Consider the following 23,499-nt stretch of genomic DNA (forward strand, 5'->3'; position numbering starts at 1 on the left):
ACTTTGATTCCTACTTCATATTTTTATTCAGTTTTCTTTACTGCTTGCTCAATGTACAGATTAAATCACGCTGGGGATAGGCTACAGCCTTGTCTCACTCCCTTCTCAACGACTGGTTACCTTTCGTGCCCATCAATTCTTATAACTGACATCCGGTTTCTGTACAAGTTGTAAATAGCCTTTCGCTCCCAGTATTTTACCCCTGTTACTTTCACAAATTCAAAGAGATTATTCCAGTCAACATTGTCAAAAACTTTTTCTAAATTTTCAAATGCTGTAAACATAGGTATGTCTTTCCTTAACCTATCTTCTAAGGTAAGTCGTAGGTTTATTTGTTGTTTGGGTGAGGAGACCAGACAGCGAGGTTCAAAAATGGTTCAAATGGCTCTGAGCACTATGCGACTTAACTTCTGAGGTCATCAGTTGCCTAGAACTTAGAACCAATTGAACCTAACTAACCTAAGGACGTTACACACATCCATGCCCGAGGCAGGATTCGAACCTGCGACCGTAGCGGTCGCTCGGCTCCAAACTGTAGCGCCTAGAACTGCACGGCCACTCCGGCCGGCCGACAGCGAGGTCATCGGTCTCATCGGATTAGGGTAGGACGGGGAAGGAAGTCGGTCGTGCCCTTTCAAACGGACCGTCCTGGCATTTGCGGCGTTTGCCTGGAGTGATTTAGGGAAATCACGGAAAACCTAAATCAGGATGGCCGGACGCGGGATTGAACCGTCGTCCTCCCGAATGCGAGTCCAGTGTGCTAGCCACCTCGCTCGGTCCAAGGTAAGTCGTAGGGTCAGTATTGGCTCGCGTGTTCCTGCATTTCTCCGAAATCGAAACCTATCTTCCTCGAGGTCGGCTTCTGCAAGCTTTTCCATTCTTCTGTAAAGATTGGTGTTAGTATTTTGCAAGCATGACTTATAAAGCGGGTAGTTCGGTAATTTTCACAACTGTCAACACCTGCATTCTTTCGAATTGAAATTACTTCATTCTTCTTGACTTCTGAGGATATTTCTCTTGTCTCATACATCTCGCCCACAAGATGGAAGATTTTTGTCGTGGCTGGCTGTCCCAAGCTTATCAGTAGTTCTGACGGAATGTTGTCTATCCCGAGGCCTTGTTTTAGATTTAGGTCTTTCAGTGCTCTGTCAAATTCTTCTTGCACTACCATATCTCCCATCTCATCTTCATCTATGGCCCCTCCCATTTCTACATTATTGACTTGAGGTTCATCTGTCTTGTACAGATCTTCTATATACTCCTTCCGCTTTTCAGCCTTCCCTTCTCTGTTTAGGACCCCTTGATATTCATGCAGCTGATTCTCTTTTCTCCAAAGGTTTCTCTAATTTTACTGTAGCTCAGTATTTATTTTCTCCTAGTGAAATATACCTTTAAACCTTCACATTTGTCCCCTAGCCACTGGTGTTTAGCCATTTTGCACCTCCTGTTAATCTAATTTTCTATCCATTTGTATTCCCTTTTGCCTGTTTCCTTGGCATTAATACCGAATAATTTGGAGGACCATTGGGAGTGAAATAGGTGTTCGGCAAACCAAAAATGTGCACGTACAGCACTAAGAACACGTCTGCTATATCTTAGAAGATAGAGCTGTCCACATAATACACATCATGAAGAATGTTGTATGTTCACGGTAACATGAAAAAGTGGGCTCAAGTCTTAGTGCGGAAAAGACCGCGGGAACATCACAGACCACCTCCGGTCTTAACTTCATACTCTGCAGATTGCGGGGTAAATGCCTTGTTGCAGTGTCTCAGAACACGACGCCTAGTATCATCTGAAGAGAGACAAATTAGCGTTTCGTTAGACCACACTCATTACCCCAGCCTGTTACTGTCCAATTTGTGTGTTGTTTGATTCACTGAAGATGTGTTGCCCTAAGTGAAACGCCATCCCTTGTAGTCACGTTGGGCAGTCCTCTTTGGCTTACTGAAGACGTGCTGCTGCAAGAGGTACACCATTCGCTGTAGACACGTTCAGCAGTGGTCGTTAATTCGCCAACAAATCGAGAAACTTCGTTCATAGTGTGCTCTTGGGCTCGTCAAAACACTATACTTTCTTCCTGCGATTGTGTCATCTGCGCGTCAACACACCTTACTGCACTGACTCCATACAAACAGCTGGTACATGCACATCGCTCCATTCTCATTATTTACGTTAGAAGGGTCTCATGACCGTTTGATACCAATTCCACACCACCTACAGCTCTTCAGAAGGAACAGGGTATTCTTTTAAGTTAAGCTGAAAAGTAACATTATGTACAAATAGCTCAATTTTGGGTCTAACGCGAACTAGAACTGATGACATACCAATTCCCTTTTGTTTTCCTAATATTATTTCCTTAGGATTTAAATTTTTTCTTCTTTCCTGTGATGTCGTCAGTCATACGACCACACCGCCGCCTGAGAAATCGATCCACCGGATGCGATTCTCTTGATAAACGGAACAGAAGAGCGGCTGTGCTAGCCATAGAGTAGAAATATCTCTGGAGCGAGCATAGCGTCCTGCGCATGTTGTCAACATTAAACTGGAATTGTCACGTGATCTAGGGACGACGTAGATTGTTTACCGCCAATTCGCGTCCGCCATCAGGTAACGTCACGTCTCGTCACATAACACCAAAACATTCTACAATGCCTTTCGAATGGAGGTATTCCCACAGGTCGTCAACGGAACGTCACGTCATTTCACGGTACGTCAAGGTTTCTCGGGAAGAACACTTTAACGGTACCAGTCTGTTAACATCTTAAGTTAACCTATTTTCGTCGCGCTCATTCTCCTTATAATAGTGGATTTTGTACTGTTGTATCTTCATAATCTTTGTTTTATAATAGCTCTCTGTTTTTGTGACAAATTGGAGATGTTCCATGACGACTGGGATATTTTTTCCGCTTCCTTACACAACCGAGGTCGTATATCTGAAGGCGAGAAGTTACTTAGGTTTTACGATAACACAACGGCGCTGACGCTCACAATGTATATGTATATGAACATAAGCAGGCGAAGCAAATTCCACCATATGACATTTTAAGCAAAAAAGTCAGCTTTAATGAAGATGTAAAATACAATTGTTTATGACGTTATTAATTACGTAAGAAAAAACGTAATGGATAAGTTTAACAGACTTCATTAATTCGTTTGAAGCTTTTTTTGATGTGTATGAATGTACATATTTTCCATAGCAAATAATTGTCGATGTTTTGAAACGTTGTCTCACTTCTCAGTAATTTACCAAACATAGTTGATCAAGAATATAGGTTATAAAGTTTGCTTCGGCCATTGACAAATTCTGTCGTTGTTAGCTCCTCAGTTCTGATACCATACTCTAACATTTAATGCATATTAGGGATGGTGACTCAAAACACCAATTTCGCCGTTCAGTACTGTGTTAAGCGACATGACGAGACGTGACATGAAAGACAATGTAAATACATGCTGACGTGAAGCTTGACGTCATGCTCGTTCAGCTTGCTCTTCAAACCTAAGAGCCCAATTTATTTCAAATATCAGACGTAAACTGCTATGGTGCCTGCAAAACGTCTCTACTAAATCCACAGCACTTACGAACGGAATCTGTCTTCACTAGCGATGTGACAACATTCAAAATTTATAGGACAAATGTCGGACAAATCTACGGCGTCCCGAGATCACGTGACCAGGCTGGCAATGTATGTTGACAGCACAAAATCTGTTCTGCGCATGTGAATGCTCACTCCAGAGATATTTACTCTATGGTGCTAGCCAAAGAGTACACAGCCAGTCGCAGTACCTATACTCGCCACGTGGCGCCGCTAGGCCACTCCATGTGCAGCAGGAGAGTAGTGCAGTTGTGCCAGTCTACAGTTCGTAGCCGCGCTCAGTGGTTAGCGAGCGCCGATGTTAGTCAGTCATCGTCTGCAGCTCAGTCGTTGCTGCCATCAAGTCTTTGTAGCCCAGTTCCAAATTCACCGGATTCGACATTCAAGATTACGAGAGATTAATTCGTCACTGCAAGATTTGTGACTTGTAAATTATCTCATTCTACAGACGCTTAGTCTAGTCGCGTCTTCTATAATTGTCAACCAACAGATCATGGACTACAACAAAGTTAAGTAATATATACTTCCTTATTTTGTACTCCTGCTAATTAATTGTGCTTTCCTTTGTAGCTACCAAGCAGTCTTGGCATAGTAGAACCCACGTTTCCACCTCCTTGGCTACCTCATATTTTCTACCACATGTTTATGGACTGGGTTATGGTGGGAGATCGAGAGCCATCACTTTCCTCACAGTTTTTCTCTGGACAACGAACAGAAAATTTCTGCGGTGTGGTAGGCTCTATGGAATCGCAATATATTAGAAACTTAATCTTCCCAATTGTTTCTAGGGGTAATTTTGTTATGGGTCCATAGCCTGCTTGATGAACGCTCAGGCGTCCTAAACACACCTCGACCGGCCCGCTAAATCACTCTATTTTCATCCTACAAGAACTGTCCAGGACCATTTGGAACAGAGGGCAAAACGTTGCTATGAACCTCTCCACAATTCGGTAGGTGTTATGTCCGCACTATAACACAACAAATATTCCGTGATAACCAAATTATTTGACCTTCTGTCACTCAAAAACAAAACTTAAGTTCGACCACACACCACTTCGCTGGCTGTAGCGCCAAGGAGAAATCAGAGTCACTAGTAGAGAATAAAAGTCCAAACCACTGCCAACCAGTCGATACCGACGCGTCGCAAGTTTCCAGCCAGGGAGTCCACAGTACGGTTCGGTCGTCGTGAATCCAGCAGCCGGGTAGTGACACAGTCATCGGCGAAGATTGAACTGGTTAAACGGGCTCAGGGAGCTCGCTTAAATCCACAGGTCCGGCCAATCAGGGTGTTGGTAAATGGCGCCCTTATACGGTTGCTCACTCTGGTGGCAAGGGCGGCGCCGCCAGGGTAATCCGTATCGATAGTGGTGTGTACGCTGCCGCTATCACTTGCGCCAGTTGTTGACATCGTGTGCGGCGCCAGCGGTACTCGCCCAGTGCCGCGCGTGTTGTAGCACGCCGCGCCGAGTTGACGGCTGCTGTGCGGCGGCCGATACGACAGTAGGTGTACGACTCTAAGGGATCGGCTGGATATGGCAACCCAAAGAAACTTGGTGACACTCTTCCACACTTATTTGAGGCTGTTATAGAGGGGTGGCCGTGCGGTTCTAGGCACTTCAGTCCGGAACCGCGTGACTGCTACGGTCGCAGGTTCGAATCCTGCCTCGGGCATGGATGTGTGTGATGTCCTTAGGTTAGTTAGGTGTAAGTAGTTCTAAGTTCTAGGGGACTGATGACCTCAGATGTTGAGTCCCATAGTGCTCAGAGCCATTTTATTTTTTTTTTTGTTTTTTTTTTTTTTTTTTTTTTTTTTGTTATCGAGGCTGGAGCTGATGTAACTCGATTTTAGCGTCATACCTGCGGGGGTGACTAACTTCTTTCCTGAAGGCATGCCAGTTACACAATGAGAGAACAGACAGCATAAATAGAGGTAAAAACTTAGTGTCCAGAGTTATTGGAGTGTCATAGCGGACTTTTTCAAATATATGCGTCACACTGTATCCCATATCATAGCCATGAAAGAGAAATATCATATAGCCACTGTGCGCTAAAACGAATGTTATTATACGGGGGCCATTTTCCTCCTAAGGAAGTGTTCCATTAATGCAGTGTATTCTATTCTGAGGACAGACGTCGCATGTTTCGATACGGAATTAATAAAACAAAGGAAACCTTGTATAGGAGTGCGAAACTGTGCTGCGGACTCTCCGAAATCCTACATAACTCACGGAGGGTGGTGCTAGCAGAATCTAAGGCAAGCTTCTGAGACAATGCCAGTCGTACCCCAGAAGACTGAATTGAAGTGACTGGAAAGTTTCGAGAAATAACTATGAGGAGAAGTTGTTGTTGATTATCAGCTACAGACCTACAAACTCGCTCTCTCTCTCTCTCTGAAATTTGTAGAAGATCAGAAAGTATCATGGGAGTGTATTCGTGTCTGTGGAGCGTTCATTCAATAGCTCCGCTAATTCGGTAGATTGCATAGAGCGTTTTTCATACTACTTGCATTACACTGCCAGTAAGATGTCAGTGAACTAATAAATAGATACGAAGAGTCATCAGAGGAAAGATGCGGTGCAATGATCACGTGACGTACGTCTATTGCTAAATATGCCCCACAATAAACTAAACACTTCTCGATCAGGAGAAATTTTTGAGTATTGTTCGATCAAACGCGGCCGGAGAGCTACCTTTGTCTTGAATGAGATTTTCACTCTGCAGCGGAGTGTGCGCTGATATGAAAGTTGCTGGCAGATTAAGACTGTGTGCCGGACCGAGACTCGAACTCGGGGCCTTTGCCTTTCGCGGACAAATGCTTTGCCATTTGCCCGCGAAAGGCAAAGGTCCCGAGTTCGAGTCTCGGTCTGGCACACAGTTTTAATCTGCCAAGAAATTTTTTACCTTTGTCTTGTTCATTTGCTGATCATGGTCTTAGTACGTTCTGTTACTGTGGGCACTATAGAAAGAGGTTATCGAACACCTGAACTCCTTGACTGATCAAGGAGTTCAGAGGATACAACGGGATTTACACATTAACACTCTCCGTGTCTCACCGACAGGACATCCAGGACTGGCTGGACGGGGCTACTGAGGGTGTGATCTACTTCAGCCTGGGCACCAACGTGCTGGGAAGCACAATGCCGGCCGACAAGCGGCGGGCTTTTCTCGACGCCTTCTCCCAGTTGCCGCAGAGAGTGCTCTGGAAATGGGAGAAAGACGATGCGACAGACCTGCCACCTAATGTGAAACAGTCCAAGTGGATTCCACAACAATCCGTATTAGGTACGTCGATTTTATGTCAAAGTGTTCAGTGAACGTTGTTGTTGTTGTTATTGTTGTGGTCTTCAGTCCTGAGACTGGTTTGATGCAGCTCTCCATGCTGCTCTGTCCTGTTCGAGCCTCTTCATCTCCGAATAACTACTGCAGCTTACATCCTTCTGAATCTGCTTAGTGAATTCATCTCCTGGTCTCCCTCTACGATTTTTACCCTCCACGCTTCCCTCCAATACTAAATTGGTGATCCCTTGATGCCACAGAAAGTGTCCTGCTAACCGATCCCTTTTTCTATTCAAGTTGTGCCACAAATTCCTCTTCTCCCCAATTCTATTGAGTACCTCATCATTAGTTACGTGATCTACGCATCTAACATTGAGCATTCTTTTGTCGCACCTCATTTCGAAAGCTTCTATTCTCTTCTTGTCTAAACTGTTTATAGTCCTCACTTAATACTTTTAAGTGAAGACAATACCGGCCGTGAAAGTTTACGTTGTATGTTTATAGTCCATATTTCACTTCCGTACATACCTACATTCCATACAAATACTTTCAGAAAGGACTTCCTGACAGTCAAATCTATACTCGATGTTAACAAATTTCTTTTCTTCGGAAACGCTTTTCTTGTCATTGCCAACCAGCATTTTATATCCTCTCTACTTCGACCATCATCAGATATTTTGCTCCCCAAATAGTAAAACTCATCTACTCCTTTAAGTGTCTTACTTCCCAATCTAATTCTCTCAGCATCACCCGATTTAATTCGACTACATTCCATTATCCTCGTTTTGCTTTTGTTGTTTTCATCTTATATCCTCCTTTCAAGACACTGTCCATTCCGTTCACCTGCTCTTGCAGGTCCTTTCCTATCTCTGACAGAATTACAAAGTCGTCGGCAAACCTCAAAGATTTTATTTATTCTGCCTAGACGTGAATTCATACTCCAAATTTTTCTTTTGTTTACTTTACTGTTTGCTCATTATACAGATTGAAAAACATCGGGGATGCACTACAACCCTCTCTCTCCGATCTCAACTACTGCTCCCCTTTCATGCCTCTCGACTCTCATAACTGCCATCTGGTTTCTGTACAAATTGTAAAGGGCCTTTCGCTCCCTGTATTTTACACCTGCCACCTTCAGAATTAGAAAGATAGGAAATCGATCAAAATTGTCAAAAGCTTTCTCTAAGTCTACAAATGCTAGAAATGTATGTTTGCCTTTCCGTAACTTGTCTTCTAAGATAAGTCGCAGGGTCACTCTGCTGAACCTCGTGACGCCATAGGAGTATGAGTATGGCTGGATGAGTATGAAGACCAGCACAATGACACGGAAACCTCCGAAACTGCGTCAGTTCCAAAGGCTTTCACCAGGCTGCCTGTACCGCGATATTTATATGTATTTCTTTTTATTTATACATAGGACCAATTTTTTTCATTAACAAAAGATCTAACTCTGAAAGTTACTTATATTCGCAATGAGTTTTGCCATTTGGGGATCAAAATATCTGATGATGGTCGAAATAGAGAGGATATAAAATGATGATTGGCAATAGCAAGAAAAGCGTTTCCGAAGAAAAGAAATTTGTTAACATCGAGTATAGATTTGAGTGTCAGGAAGTCTTTTCTGAAAGTATTTGTATGGAGTGTAGCTATGTATGGAAGTGAAACAGGGACAGTGTAGACAAGAAGAGAATAGAAGCTTTTGAAGTGTGGTGCTACAGAAGAATGCTCAAGATTAGGTGGCTGCCGTAACTGCGGTAATCAACACTGTCAACACTTACTCCGAAGTATATAATGCTAAATTACCTAATAATTTTTGACTAATTCACTCAGTCTACCATGCTCTTATGGTTTTTCATGTCCTGTGATAGCATTCACCTTATTTAACGATCAGGTGTGTGCAAACTCACTGAACAAGAGAAATGAAGAAAAGGATTTAATGTAGTACCTTTAGTGCAATTGCCAAATATAACTATCTGGTCAAATTAGTCTTTTCTTGCAATAAGTGATGGGTAGAGTGTACGTAATGTTACTGCAATATGAAAGAGATTAATTTTTCTATTTGGATTTCAAATTTGCATACCGCGCCATTCTTTTTTCTCAACAGAGAAGCTTTATGCTTTGTATTGATGGTGATAGCTAATCAAAGTCAGTCAAGACTTCAAATTCTTTTTATCTCTTTGCTACATATTTATAAAGTGATTTATTTTGTATGATGACTATATCTGTTTTTCAATCTATTCAAAGGAAAGGTTTCATTAGTTATAAAAAATTCTCATACATGAAGAAGTATTGTGGGCGCTCATTATATCGGTCTAGAGTGCCCCAAACTCAAACGAAAACGACGGGGCTGTGACTATCTACCTCATCTGTGATTGTTTTCTCTCTGTTCCATTCCCGATAGTTTGAATATCAAGACGAAAACATCCTTCATTTTCTTCTACAACCTTCAGTATTGCAGTACATGTTTTTTTTTTTATAACTATATTCTTCTAATGAAAATTTACTCTAAAATCTCTGATATATTTTGCTGGATATCACTTGTGTCCCACTCATCAATTACTAGAAGAATTCAGCACTTGTTTTATATTAAAAAACTCTAAAAAGTTTTCATATGGTTAAGTTATCAAGCCACAGTGACTTCTGTGTCATTAGTAACACACTCGTGTGCTGTCCACAGCACATCCTAACGTCAAAGTCTTCATCACGCAAGGTGGCCTGCAGAGTTTCAATGAAGCCACTTACTATGGTGTTCCTCTAATTGGAATTCCGTTCATGGGAGACCAGCACTACAATGTCGAAAAATTCGTAGCTGCTGAGATTGGTTACAGGCTGCAGTTCCGGCACGTCACGAAGGGTACCGTTTTAGAAGCTATACAAACGGTTCTTGGGAATCCAAGGTAAACAAATTTTTCTTCTGTGTAATAATACAGATGCTGCGAATAATACAAATCATAATTTCATTGATTTCACCATGGTCCCAGTCCAAATAACAACCTAATTTATTAAGTTATAAGTAACACTAAAACTAAATGTGGTATTAAGACACACAGCACTGATGTAACTATTCACTAAACAAGTTTAACAGTCTGCATTCCCTTAAGTTACGTGGTTTCGTCATCTTACCACACATGGGAATGAGTTTGTAACAAGGAGAAAGTAAGTGGGTCAATTAGTCCATCATTGCAACATGGTTTATGTTTAAAATCAATATTAGATATCATTTGTTGTTGCTATTTATACTCTACATCTACATCTACATGATCACTCAGGAATTCACAATTAAGTTCCTGGGAGAGGGTTCATCAAACCACTTTCTAGATGTTTCTCTACTGTTCCACTCTCGTACGCCACGCGGGAAAAGCGAACACTTAAATATTTCTCTGCGAGCTGTGATTTCTCTTATTTCGTTATGATAATCATTGCTGACTATGTAAGTGGGAGCTAACAAAATACTCTCACAGTCTGAGGAGTAAGTTGGTGATTCAAATTTCGTGAGAAGACCCTGACACAACGAAAAACGTCTTTGTTTTAATGATTGCCACCCCATATCCGTGGTGCTTTCTCCCCTCTTCTCTATAATTTAAAACGAGCTGTCCTGCTTTGAACATTTTCGATATCCTCCATCGATCTTATCTGATCCGGATCCCACACCGTACAGCAGTACTCCAGAAGAGGACGTACAAGCGTAGTGTAGGCAGTCTCTTTAGTAGACCTGCTGCATTTTGTCAGCATCCTGCCAATAAATCGTAGTCTCTGGTTTGCTTTACCCACAACATTATCTATGTGATCGTTCCAGCATAAGTTAATCGTATTTGTAATCCCGAAGTATTTAGTCCAGTCTACGGCCTTTAGATTTGAGTGATTTATTGTGTAACCGAAATTTAGCAGACTGATTTTGGTACTCTGTGTTATTACTGTATTATTAATTTCTTTGCTATATATCATATGTAACACATTACATCAACTACATATGTTTAGACTATTTTCTCTATCTGCAGTATCAACAACTCCTTGCACAGTGTTTGTGTGTTTCTGTACAAATTTAAAATAAAAATATTTTTTGTTGGTTTTCCATTATGTCAGCAATTAGAAGCTTACGCACATATTTCTTGGTCTTCTTACTGCTTTCAGTTTCATTTTAGTTAATGAACCTCCTGTATTTCTATGTTCTAATATTTGTTTTCAATCCTCTTCTGAATACTCTCCAACTACACCAAAAATTTTAATTTATCTCATTTTGTAATCTATTTCCTCAGCACTGCACAACTGGATTTATTTCTAACAAGTTACTCTTCCAGTGCGCAGTTCTTCTCTCAGTTTGTCATTTTCCAGTAGCATTATCTTCATAAAACGAGAGACAACTTTCATTTTGTGATTCTTGAGTTTCTCCCGGCGTATTTGATAGTCAAAATATCCACGGGTGTGCTGCCGGTCTATAGTGTCCAACGGGCACAATATTTCGGCGATCATACATGTCGCCGTCATCAGGTGAACTGACGGACTGAGCTCCTGTGAACGCGCCGGCACGGAGATCCGTACGCTATGGCTGCTCAGAGGGAAATGGGTTGTTACAGAAATACACTCATTGATTTCACTTAGTGCGTGCCTCTACTATAATTTGTTGTTTGAGTAAGGTAGGAGAACCTCTCCCTTTTTTTAGTACCAGTTTATTTTTCACAACTCATAATTCTTTTTGGTTACAAAGTTAGGAGTACTGCTTCGATTGCATTCTGCTTGAGCAATCAGTTTCCCTGCACTTGGTTACCGTTGTGGCTTAAACTGACGTAACACATTGTAACCTAGAACAGTAACGAGGCATATGTAATTGTACTACATATTATGATTATTATTTGCTTGCTGGATGGAAAAATTTCTTACAGGAATTCAATGTAGATGGAAACAAACCACCTGACACACACACACACACACACACACACACACACACACACACACAAACAGACAAACAAAAACACACACACACACAAACACAAACACACACACACATACACACACACACACACACACACACACACACACACACACACATATTATATAACAACTTTGCGTGAGGCCCAACTCAAAATGAACACGGCGATCTTGGCTTTAGAAATTTTGTACCAAGTAAAACAGATCGCTCCTTCTAATTACTCAGCATGAGAAAATTCAATACAAATATTGAATTCACACTTTTAAATTGCTCATAAAAGAGTTAAAATAACAGTTGAAGGCATCCAAATATAAAAAATATCCCTGGAGGGTCACAATACCAGAACCTCTTTTTTTTTACAAACCAAGCACTTCGTTCTTTTCAACCAGATATTCAAGCAGGCTGGGAGTGGAGCTAAGGATAACTCGACTAGGAAAATTTGGAAGAGGATTCGTTAAAGAGGGAGAACACATCTCAATGATATGATGCGGCTCCTCCGGCGGGAGGTTCGAGTCCTCCCTTGGCCATGGGTGTGTGCGTTGTCCTCAGCAGTTTGGTCCCTCAGGAATTCACACACATTTGCACATTTGAATGATATGATGTCTTTTTTGAAATCCAAGTGTTAGGTCTCACTTACAATGATAGCTATCACTATGTAACTTTCCGTAGCGTTAATTTTTCAGCGCTGTATGGTGTAACTGAAAACTTGCCGAAAGCGTGGGAGAATAGCAGTGGATGTAGAGAAGTTAGTTCGTTCAGATTTTGGCATGTTGTGTATCATCTAGGTAGACCAGAGAACTACAAATATAGTGAGCTATACCATGAAATGCACTGGATAAACTGTATTACGATTATATTTATTTTGTAAATACGTAACAGAAACCTCAAAACTGGAATTTTATTTTTCTGCAAGATTGATTTCGGTGAACTCTGTCGCAGTTACTCACTTACTAGTGAAACCTGTTTACTTGCAACACTTAACTAGCCTGGTTCCGAATATTCCGTTTAGTCTCAGTATGAGGGTTTAACTTACATTATTTTCTTCAATTCGCCAGCTTGTCCTTCATCCTGTTCTGTCTTTTATATATTCCGTTGTGTATTCATTGAAGCTTCTATGTATCATGTTACAGTTGACACTCATTCTAAAGCTAAATGCTTACAGATAAGCTGTCAAACCACTGTGTATTTTCAATTTTTGTTAGTTTGCTTCCTAATGCTTCTATTTATAAATTTCATGTCTTATCAAGTTCCTAATAGTTTTAGATCTTCTCGCAAAACATATTTCTCTCTCTGTGTTAAGTCTAGCGTTCTTCTTACTGTAATATAGCTTTAACAGTTAAAAATCACATTTTGAATCTTACTCTCGTATTGTGACTGACCTTACTGTTTAACCGTTTCCAACCAAACTGATACAATTTATGAAGATTGTAATACACTACTGGCTATTAAAATTGGTACACCACGAAGATGACGTGCTACAGACGCGAAATTTAACCGACAGGAAGAAGATGCTGTGATATGTAAATAATTAGCTTTTCAAAGCATTCACATGAGGTTGGCGCCGGTGGCGACATCTACAACGTGCTGACATAAGGAAATTTTCCAGCCGATTTCTCATACACAAACAGCAGTTGACCGGTGTTGCCTGATGAAACGTTGTTGTGATGCTTCGCGTAAGGAGGAGAAATGCGTACAATCACGTTTCCGACTTTGATAACGGTCGGATTGTAGCCTATCGCGATTGCGGTTTATCGTATCGCCACATTGCTGCTCGCGTTGGTCGAGATCCAATGACTGTTAGCAGAATATGGAATCGATGGGTTCAGGAGGGTAATACGGAACGCCGTGCTGGATCCCAACGGCCTCGTATCACTAGCAGTCGAGATGACAGGCATCTTATCCGCATGGCTGTAACGGATCGTGCAGCCACGTCTCGATCCCTGAGTCAACAGATGGGGACCTTTGCAAGACGACAACCATCTGCACGAACAGTTCGACGACGTTTGCAGCAGCATGGACTATCAGCTCGGAGACCATGGGTGCGGTTACCCTTGACGCTGCATCACAGACAGGAGCGGGTGCGATGGTGTACTCTACGACGAACCTGGGTGCACGAATGGCAAAACGTCATTTTTTCGGATGAATCCAGGTTCTGTTTACAGCATCATGATGGTCGCATCCGTGTCTGGCGACATCGCGGTGAATGCACATTGGAAGCGTGTATTCGTCGTCGCCATACTGGCGTTTCACCCAGCGTCATGGTATGGGGTGCTATTGGTTACCTCTTGTTCGCATGGACGGCGCTTTGAACAGTGGACGCTACATTTCAGATGTGTTACGACCCGTGGCTCTACCCTTCATTCGATCCCTGCGAAAGCCTACACTCCTGGAAATGGAAAAAAGAACACATTGACACCGGTGTGTCAGACCCACCATACTTGCTCCGGACACTACAAGAGGGCTGTACAAGCAATGATCACACGCACGGCACAGCGGACACACCAGGAACCGCGGTGTTGGCCGTCGAATGGCGCTAGCTGCGCAGCATTTGTGCATCGCCGCCGTCAGTGTCAGCCAGTTTGCCGTGGCATACGGAGCTCCATCGCAGTCTTTAACACTGGTAGCATGCCGCGACAGCGTGGACGTGAACCGTATGTGCAGTTGACGGACTTTGAGCGAGGGCGTATAGTGGGCATGCGGGAGGACGGGTGGACGTACCGCCGAATTGCTCAACACGTGGGGCGTGAGGTCTCCACAGTGCATCGATGTTGTCGCCAGTGGTCGGCGGAAGGTGCACGTGCCCGTCGACCTGGGACCGGACCGCAGCGACGCGCGGATGCACGCGAAGACCGTAGGATCCTACGCAGTGCCGTAGGGGACCGCACCGCCACTTCCCAGCAAATTAGGGACACTGTTACTCCTGGGGTATCGGCGAGGACCATTCGCAACCGTCTCCATGAAGCTGGGCTAAGGTCCCGCACACCGTTAGGCCGTCTTCCGCTCACGCCCCAACATCGTGCAGCCCGCCTCCAGTGGTGTCGCGACAAGCGTGAATGGAGGGACGAATGGAGACGTGTCGTCTTCAGCGATGAGAGTCGCTTCTGCCTTGGTGCCAATGATGGCCGTATGCGTGTTTGGCGCCGTGCAGGTGAGCGCCACAATCAGGACTGCATACGACCGAGGCACACAGGGCCAACACCCGGCATCATGGTGTGGGGAGCGATCTCCTACACTGGCCGTACACCACTGGTGATCGTCGAGGAGACACTGAATAGTGCACGGTACATCCAAACCGTCATCGAACCCATCGTTCTACCATTCCTAGACCGGCAAGGGAACTTGCTGTTCCAACAGGACAATGCACGTCCGCATGTATCCCGTGCCACCCAACGTGCTCTAGAAGGTGTAAGTCAACTACCCTGGCCAGCAAGATCTCCGGATCTGTCCCCCATTGAGCATGTTTGGGACTGGATGAAGCGTCGTCTCACGCGGTCTGCACGTCCAGCACGAACGCTGGTCCAACTGAGGCGCCAGGTGGAAATGGCATGGCAAGCCGTTCCACAGGACTACATCCAGCATCTCTACGATCGTCTCCATGGGAGAATAGCAGCCTGCATTGCTGCGAAAGGTGGATGTACACTGTACTAGTGCCGACATTGTACATGCTCTGTTGCCTGTGTCTATGTGCCTGTGGTTCTGTCAGTGTGATCATGTGATGTATCTGACCCCAGGAATGTGTCAATAAAGTTTCCCCTTCCTGGGACAATGAATTCACGGTGTTCTTATTTCAATTTCCAGGAGTGTACATTTCAGCAGGATAATGCACGACTGCATGTTGCAGGTCCTGTACGGGCCTTTCTTGATACAGAAAATGTTCGATTGCTCCCCTGGCCAGCACATTCTCCAGATCTCTCACCAACTGATAACAGCTGGTCAATGCTGACCGAGCAAATGGTTCGTCACAATAGGCCAGTCATTACTCTTGATGAACTGTGGTATTGTGTTGAAGCTGCATGGGCAGCTGTACCTGTACACGCCGTCCAAGCTCTGTTTGACTCAATGCCCAGGCGTATCAAGGCCGTTATTACAGCCAGAGGTGGTTGTTCTGGGTACTGATTTCTCAGGATCTATACACCCAGATTGCGTGAAAATGTAGTCACATGTCAGTTCTAGTATAATATATTTGTCCAATGAATACCCGTTTATCATCTGCATTTCTTCTTGGTGTAGCAGTTTTAATGGCCAGTAGTGTAAATGCCTAATCTGCAGATGGACGTAAAGTGGGGTAAAGTGGAACCTGTAATGAATCAGAAGTTGTTGAGAATTTCAAAGAAAGCTCCAAGCAACTTTTGCCTGAAACAAGAAAAATGAAATTAGTAGATGACGAGTAGGTAGCTTTGAGGGATGTAATAGTGATGACAGCAGACCAGCTACTAGGCATAAACACAAGGACAAGTAGAAATTGTTTGACAGTACACGAGATAATGAATTAAAATTACAAAAGGAGAAAATATAAACACGCAGCAAATGAATTGGGCAAAAATGGATGCAGGCATCTAACAAATGAAATTGACAGTAAGTGTTAAATTGGTAAGCAGCGGTACCTAGAGGATATGGAAAGCTAGAGACACATGCATGACTCTGGGAAAGATAGAACCACATATAACATAATTTAGTAAATGTTGATGAAAAGAGATGCAACGGTATAAATATCAAAAATCCATATACCCAACCAGTACTAAGTAAAAAGGAAAAGATTAAAAGGTGAAAGGAATACATAGAAGAGTAATACAAAGGAAAGAAGCTTTAGAACAATATTGTGGAAAGGTAGGAGGAAGTAGATGAAAATGAAAAGACAGATGTGATACAGCGAGAAGAGCTTCAGAGAACATTGAAGGACCTAAGACAGAACAAGGTACCTGAAGCAGACCACAGTTTCTCTAATTTATTGAAATCCTTGAGACAACCAGCCATGAGGGATCTATTCTACCTGGTATGCAAGATACATGAGGCAGTCGAGGGAACAAACGAGGCAATATTGAACTAAGATTTATCTTAGCAGGTAGGCTGAAATAAGACAATTAACATTTACAGAATTTTTAGATTTAGAGAACGCTTTTGACAATATTGATTGGAACATACTCTTTGAAATTTTGAAGGCAGTGGGGATGAAATAAAAGGAGTCAAAGATGATCAATAGACTGAATAGAAAAAAGTGGTTCAAATGGCTCTGAGGACTATGGGACAACATCTGAGGTCATCACTCCCCTAGAACTTAGAACTACTTAAACCTAACTATCCTAAGAACATTACACACATCCATGCCCGAGGCAGGATTCGAACCTGCGATCGTAGCGGTCGCGCCGTTCTAGACTGTAGCGCCACTCCGGCCGGCGATTGAATAGAAACCACACTTCTGTTGTAAGAGGGAAGAACAGGAAAGGGGGGCGATAACTGAGAAGAAAGTGAGAGGGATTTCTAGCCTGTGTTCTGCAGTCTGTACATTGAGAAAACGGTTGTTGCAGCCCCCGATATTGCGGCGTCACAATGTTGAGGTCGCGTTCTCGTCAGTAGGTCGAACATGGAGTGAGGGTTAGTAGTTCAGTGCACGCCCAAAGGCGTCAGTGATACAGAGTTATCCGTAATAACATTAACTGATCTAGCAGAGTTTACAAAGATCTTCAGAGCTGCCATCAGCGGCCAGGTGAATGTGCACGTCCTGTGAAGGACTGCTGACGCCTCATCACCGAGTTGTGACGTCACTGCCACAGGTCAGTGTCACGGCCACGTGCTGTGCTGGCATCGGTGATGGGTCGAGGAAGGCGCTGTCCGCCCAGAGCTTTTGCGATGAGCCAGTACAACTACCACCTCAGTGCCCTCCGAAGACAACCCAGGTGGAGACTGCTCAGTGTGGTCCAGGATGCTGGTTGTCGTGAAGACTAGCTACACCCTGGTCAGCCACCACGAATCGACCAAGACTGCAGCCACTCCTCACGAGTCGACCAAGAAGCTGCGTCGAGACGCCTCGCCCGATCTGTGCAAAGAAGGCAGTTTGCAGGTCATTTGCGATGACCCAGTACTGGAGGAGGGCTGGCCGCTCACCAATCTTCGCATCCACGATGATCCAGTAGCGAGCAGTGGCAGACCACGGCTGTGGTATGCAACAGGTTGGCTGGCTCTCAGTGTTGGAGTCATCAAGCAAGTAGCAGGCTGATCATAATCGAGCAGCATGTCGTTGTTTCCATGAAGCTCAATAGTGTGTCATTCTCTCTGGTTCTAGCGATGTGGACAGAATGACATCATGACAGAAGGTATTTTTGAGCTCCAAAAGTCTGTTTAACGGCTCAAGACCACGCGTATGATGTGGTGGCTCTGGATGTATGAGCACATTTCTCCTCATTTATCCGTCCTGTTAGCGCTCCTTGTCTCACTGTGGTAATATGAAAAACGATTCTGGGTCGCTGAGCTCAGTCCTTTCTGTCTACGTTCGATTTTGTGTGATACTGCACTGCTTCTGTTGTTAAAAAGAATGCCCCAATTTCCTTCAGGCACTCATGCATGTCTAAAGGTACAGGAACTGCAGCGACTACAGCTGTTATGAAATACATGAAATTTATTCCCTGTTGCCAACACAAGCAACCATATGCTGTATAAGCGAATGACGACAGTGAAAATATGTTCCCGACCGGAATTCGAACCTGACTTCCCACTTTACGCGAGCTGTCGCCTTGACCAAATGGCTAACCACGCACAAGCCATGGCCAGACTCAAACTTCCATACGTCGTCGTTGCTGCATCTCAACCTGTACACGTTATGTAATTCCTGTACAGGGGAGGACATTTTAATGAAAGTCGCTGCCTGGTGCATGTTAGAAATTAACACCGAAGTTACATGCTGTTACCTCACCCAGTCTTTTTATGTAGCACAGGAGTGCTTGGAGTTCTGTCCCGTTTCGACTTCCGCTGCATTGGCGGTACATCTTGTTGACGTAACTATTGGCGCATCAGTCCAGTGGTAGTCTAAACTGATCCAAGCTCGCCTAGGAGAACTTCAACAAAATTTTAAACCTGCACAGTGAATTATTCTTCTGTCCAACTCAGTAAAGGATCTTGGGGAGAAATTAGTAAAGGCAGTTAAAAGTTCAGGGAGAAGAAATAAAACTTTAAGGTTTTGCCGATGAGTTTATAATTCTGTCAGAAACCACAGAGTACTAGGATGATCAGCTGACTGGATCTGCTAGTGTCTTGAAAGGAGGCCATGAGATGAACATCAACAAAACTAAAACAAGGGTGGTGGAATGTACTATTGTAACACCCCACATGTCACTTATCTGGTTTTGGCGTGTGTTCACCCCAGCTAATTGACTAACAGATCAACAGAGAGTGCAAAACTGCCACAATATTGGATAACGCAAAGAAAGTAAAAAGGCCCTGTGACTCCTGATTGAACTGCGGTGGCAGTGTTGACATTAATTGATTCAGAATTGATCACTTTTAATTAAAGAGGGGTGCGCATTGATGTTATATTCAGCTATTGAACACCAGATGCAAATGTTGAACATAAAATTAATTAAGAAAATGACTTGGGATTTCAACTACTTGATCAAAAACAGATGCAGTAGATTAGCACAAATTTATTTTAACTCACGAGCTTCAATCATCACATTACATGACTCTCCTACCAGGCAGTGGTAATAAATTGTGTTTGCGTGGAGTAAAGCGTGATAACTCAAAAGTAATTCCTATCGACTGACCCAGGCGTAATGCGAAGTGCGAGAAGATTTCTACAATACACGGCCCATGAAACCCTCGTGGAAACTTTGCCGATGATCCAACAAATTAATCAGTGGCCGGAGCGGGCGCAATATCACCGAATACAGCATGGCAGAGCAGCGTCATTGTCCGGACGTCGACTGACCTCGTGGTGCTGCAAGGCTGCGCTTGTCTGTTCACTCCTAGCTGTCTTGCTCAGTACATAGCTGAACCAAAACTTCCTATCTCCAAGCTCAATCGTTCCGTTTGCTAAGTCCTAAACTGGAGAGGTGCTCACTCTCTCTCAGGCAAGCTGTGTAAAGAACGCCATGTCCACACTCTAGGCAGGCTGGGAACGGACGACCTCTACGGAGACTTCTGCCAGTCCTCTCGTCACCTCGGTTTCCCCTCCAGCAAAATCACTTACGTCAATTGCACCGCAAGTCGCGTTAATTATGCGTTGCTTCCCAGCGCCAAACAATTCCTACTCTGGGAAGTGAACAAATTCCCACAAAATTTCCCTTCCTCTCAACTTCTGCTATTTAGCTCCTTCCAGACCACCCATCAAGGTTAGAGTCTGCACAAAACACAATTTTTTCCGGAATTCTGACTCCCAGGAGAGTACTTCAAATTTCTTGGTCCTACGTTCCCCTTGGAGGCCGGCTTATTTCATTCTGTCGCTCTTCACCTGATTTACTTCAGATTCTGCGGACCGTGAATTCAGTGTGAAGTTACTATAGTCAGGAACACGCATATTTTGGCCTCTGTTGACCGCTCCACCATAGCTCTGCGTGGCTTTCTCACATGTTTCACTGAAAACGGGACGACGGACATTTATCAACAGGCGTACAAGTTCTCCATCTGCTTCCCGGTACACCAGCATGGGGTCAACCACCCACTCACTGTCACTCAACTTAAGGCAGCTGGAGGCCGCGTCCCGTTAATGCTTTCTCAGAGCTTGATCCGCCCTAAGCTGCCTATTGTCACTTCCGTTCGCCGCTCCCAGCCTGCCTCGGTCAACTCTTGAACACTTCCCTGGGATAAACTAGCCTCCAGTAAATCGATGCGTATCCACAAAGTTTTCATATCGTGTGAATCACTTTAAAACCATCACCAGACATTAATTATTCCATACTATACCCTCTACAAGATGTATTGTGCCTTGTCAGTCATTTTTGTTCAGCCCTACTGATCGCTCAACTTGAGTTAGGTGATCTTTAATGACTTCATGTAAGGGGCATAGTTCTTGCCATTTTACACTATAATCAAATGAGGTGATGCAGATGGAATTCCATTAGGTAATATGACACAAAGTAGTGGTCGAGTTTGGCTTTTTGGGTAGCAAAATAACCAACGATGGCATAAGCAAACAAAAATTTTTGAAAAAGAGAAATATTGTATCATCTAATAAAAATTTAAGTATTACAAAGCCTTTTCTGAAAGTATTTACATGTTGCATTTTATGGGAGTCAAACCTTGACTTTAAACAGATCAGACAACAAGACAATAGAAGTTTTTGAAATATTGTGACACAGAAGAATGTAAGATATTAGATGGGTAGATCGGTAAATGTTATCACCACTATTACAACGAAGTTACGGAATTATGGACCAAGCCAAAATGGACTACTTTCTTTAGAAGTTCATTTATCACACAAAATCTTTTAACGTCAATGTCAATAGATACATCTTAATCTCTCAGATCTATCGACTGTCACGACATTTTTTCATTGATACCCACAAACAGGTTGTCTTCTTTGTTTCTCGTCTTCTTGTCTTCCCAGCTGCTGTTACACAAGTAATGTAGGTTAAATAGACTGAAATAAAGTCTAATAGAGACCAACTACGTTTCGTTTCATAATATAGTTTTCCTTACAATTTTGATTTGCAAGGATCATGGACGTGTCTCGTCCTTTAACTTACTACTACCATAACAGCAGTAAGTTAAATCATGATAACTGTTCATGATCCTACCAAACCAAAGTTTAGGAAAATCAGTACTGTTGCAGTGGCCACTGAAGATGCTTTAAAACAAAGTAAAACGAGTTCGGCCGTAACTAGACATTACTGCATTTGCAAAATATGGTATTTAACCTACATAAGTTGGATAACTGCGTAGTATGACTAATAATTTTGCTGATCTAGTTTGGGCAAGTTAATTAAAAGCACGTCAATATGTCTGTAGATTCATTTAGATCCTCATATTTACTCAGATGCAATGAATTCTTGTAAAATATTTTCCAAATATCCTGATTTTTACAGCATTCCATTTTTACCACTTTGAAAGAACTGTATTGTTTACCCTCAAGATGTATTAATGATATGGTATGATGTCAACAGGTATCGGGAAAACATGAAGAAGTTATCATCAGTGTACCGTGAGCACCAGGCACAGTCGCTGCCACAAGCCATCTGGTGGATAGAATACATACTACGGCACCAGGGAGCTCCACATTTGCGGAGCGCTGCCATGGATCTCAGCTGGTACCAGCTGCTGCTGCTAGATGTCATCGCCTTCATGCTGGTTGTGGCAACAATTGCTGCTATTGCGCTGTACTCACTGACGAGATATCTGATGTCTGTCATATGTAAGACCAGAAAACAAAAGACTCAATGATGAATAACGTTTCACTAGCGTCAAAGGAGTAAAGGCCTTAGTGCAAGTGACAGCCACTGGATACATAAACGATATGTTATGGCTTGTTACAAGCAAGCTATGGTTTGATAACCACCTTTGTTTGTAATTTTAGTCGTTTTTGTGTATGTGTGAAAGTTGTATGCGTCCACATGCCAGAAATTTATGCAAGGTGATGTGAGGGGGATTGTACAGGTAATTGTAGATTGTCTCATCTATACCGAGACATTGCACTGGCAATCAAATGACACATTTTCGTCTTTGATGTGTGCTGATCAAATAAATTATATTTATTTTTATAACCTGCTACCGTTCTGTAGGTGATTAACAATCAGCCTAATTTCACTTTTTACGATTTTCCTAAATAAAAAATTACTATATTTCCCAAAATAAAAAATTTTAATGCTTTTTTCTGTAGAGAGCCGACAAGCAATGAATTAAGATTAAAGAAATTTGGCAAGAGTGTTGGTTAGAACATGATGGTCAGAAACATAAGTTCAAAATGTTCAAATGAGTGTGAAATCTTATGGGACTTAACTGCTAAGGTCATCAGTCCCTAAGATTACACACTACTTAACCTAAATTATCCTAATGACAAACACACACACCCATGGCCGAGGGAGAAATCGAACCTCCGCCGGGATCAGCCGCACAGTCCATGACTGCAGCGCCTGAGACCGCTCGGCTAATCCCGCGCGGCGTAGAAATATAAGTGCCCTAGTTGTCCTGTAAGCAGTTGGTTGTGTGAGAAATGGACAAATGGGATATTAAATTGACGAGTATGAGGTCTAGTTTTGCAAAAATGAGTTCATTTGCTTGAAATTAATGAAGGTAATTAAGAAAAAATTAGTCATTGATTTGGGGGAAAATTTTTGTTCGTATTTTCATAGCCAAAAAAGAGTGAGAAATTGATAAATGGGGTAACAAGTTAACCGGCGTGGGATCGCGTTGTGTAAAAGAATATTTACTTGCTTGAAGATAATCAGGGTAACTAAAAAACGTCATTAGTGATTTCAGGTAAAATTGAAATATTCACCAACAGCTGTTGCTAGCTATGCAAATGAAGTGTCAAAAAGTTCGTTTCTTCAAGGAACAGCTACTTTGCACGTGAAAAGTTCAACTGGTGTGTTATCTAATTTTAAAAATTTTTTCTTGCCATTAAGGCAAATGACATGTGAGACGATAAAGCTCCCAAAAAGGTGTCCATAAACTTTGAGAGTGAACATGACTCTGAGCTCACATTTAGTTGTGGATTAGGTGACGGACGTAGCCATGAGATCCCGCGTTTGACAGTGAAAGAGGTGTGGTAACAGG

General features: G+C 42.9%; 1 protein-coding gene across 1 annotated transcript in view; it reads left to right on the forward strand.

The window, feature by feature from the left end:
* LOC124789336 (UDP-glucosyltransferase 2-like) overlaps nt 1–22,555 on the forward strand; it is a 46,247-nt gene extending 23,692 nt beyond the window's left edge. The window contains exons 5-7 of the mRNA XM_047256655.1: nt 6,656–6,878; nt 9,550–9,769; nt 21,891–22,555. Coding sequence (XP_047112611.1) covers nt 6,656–6,878; nt 9,550–9,769; nt 21,891–22,167 — 720 coding nt within the window. The 3' untranslated portion in view covers nt 22,168–22,555. The remainder of the gene's footprint in view (nt 1–6,655; nt 6,879–9,549; nt 9,770–21,890) is intronic.
* Nucleotides 22,556–23,499: the final 944 nt, after the last annotated feature.

Source organism: Schistocerca piceifrons, chromosome 3 (genome assembly GCF_021461385.2).
Source record: "Schistocerca piceifrons isolate TAMUIC-IGC-003096 chromosome 3, iqSchPice1.1, whole genome shotgun sequence".
NCBI lineage: Eukaryota > Metazoa > Arthropoda > Insecta > Orthoptera > Acrididae > Schistocerca > Schistocerca piceifrons.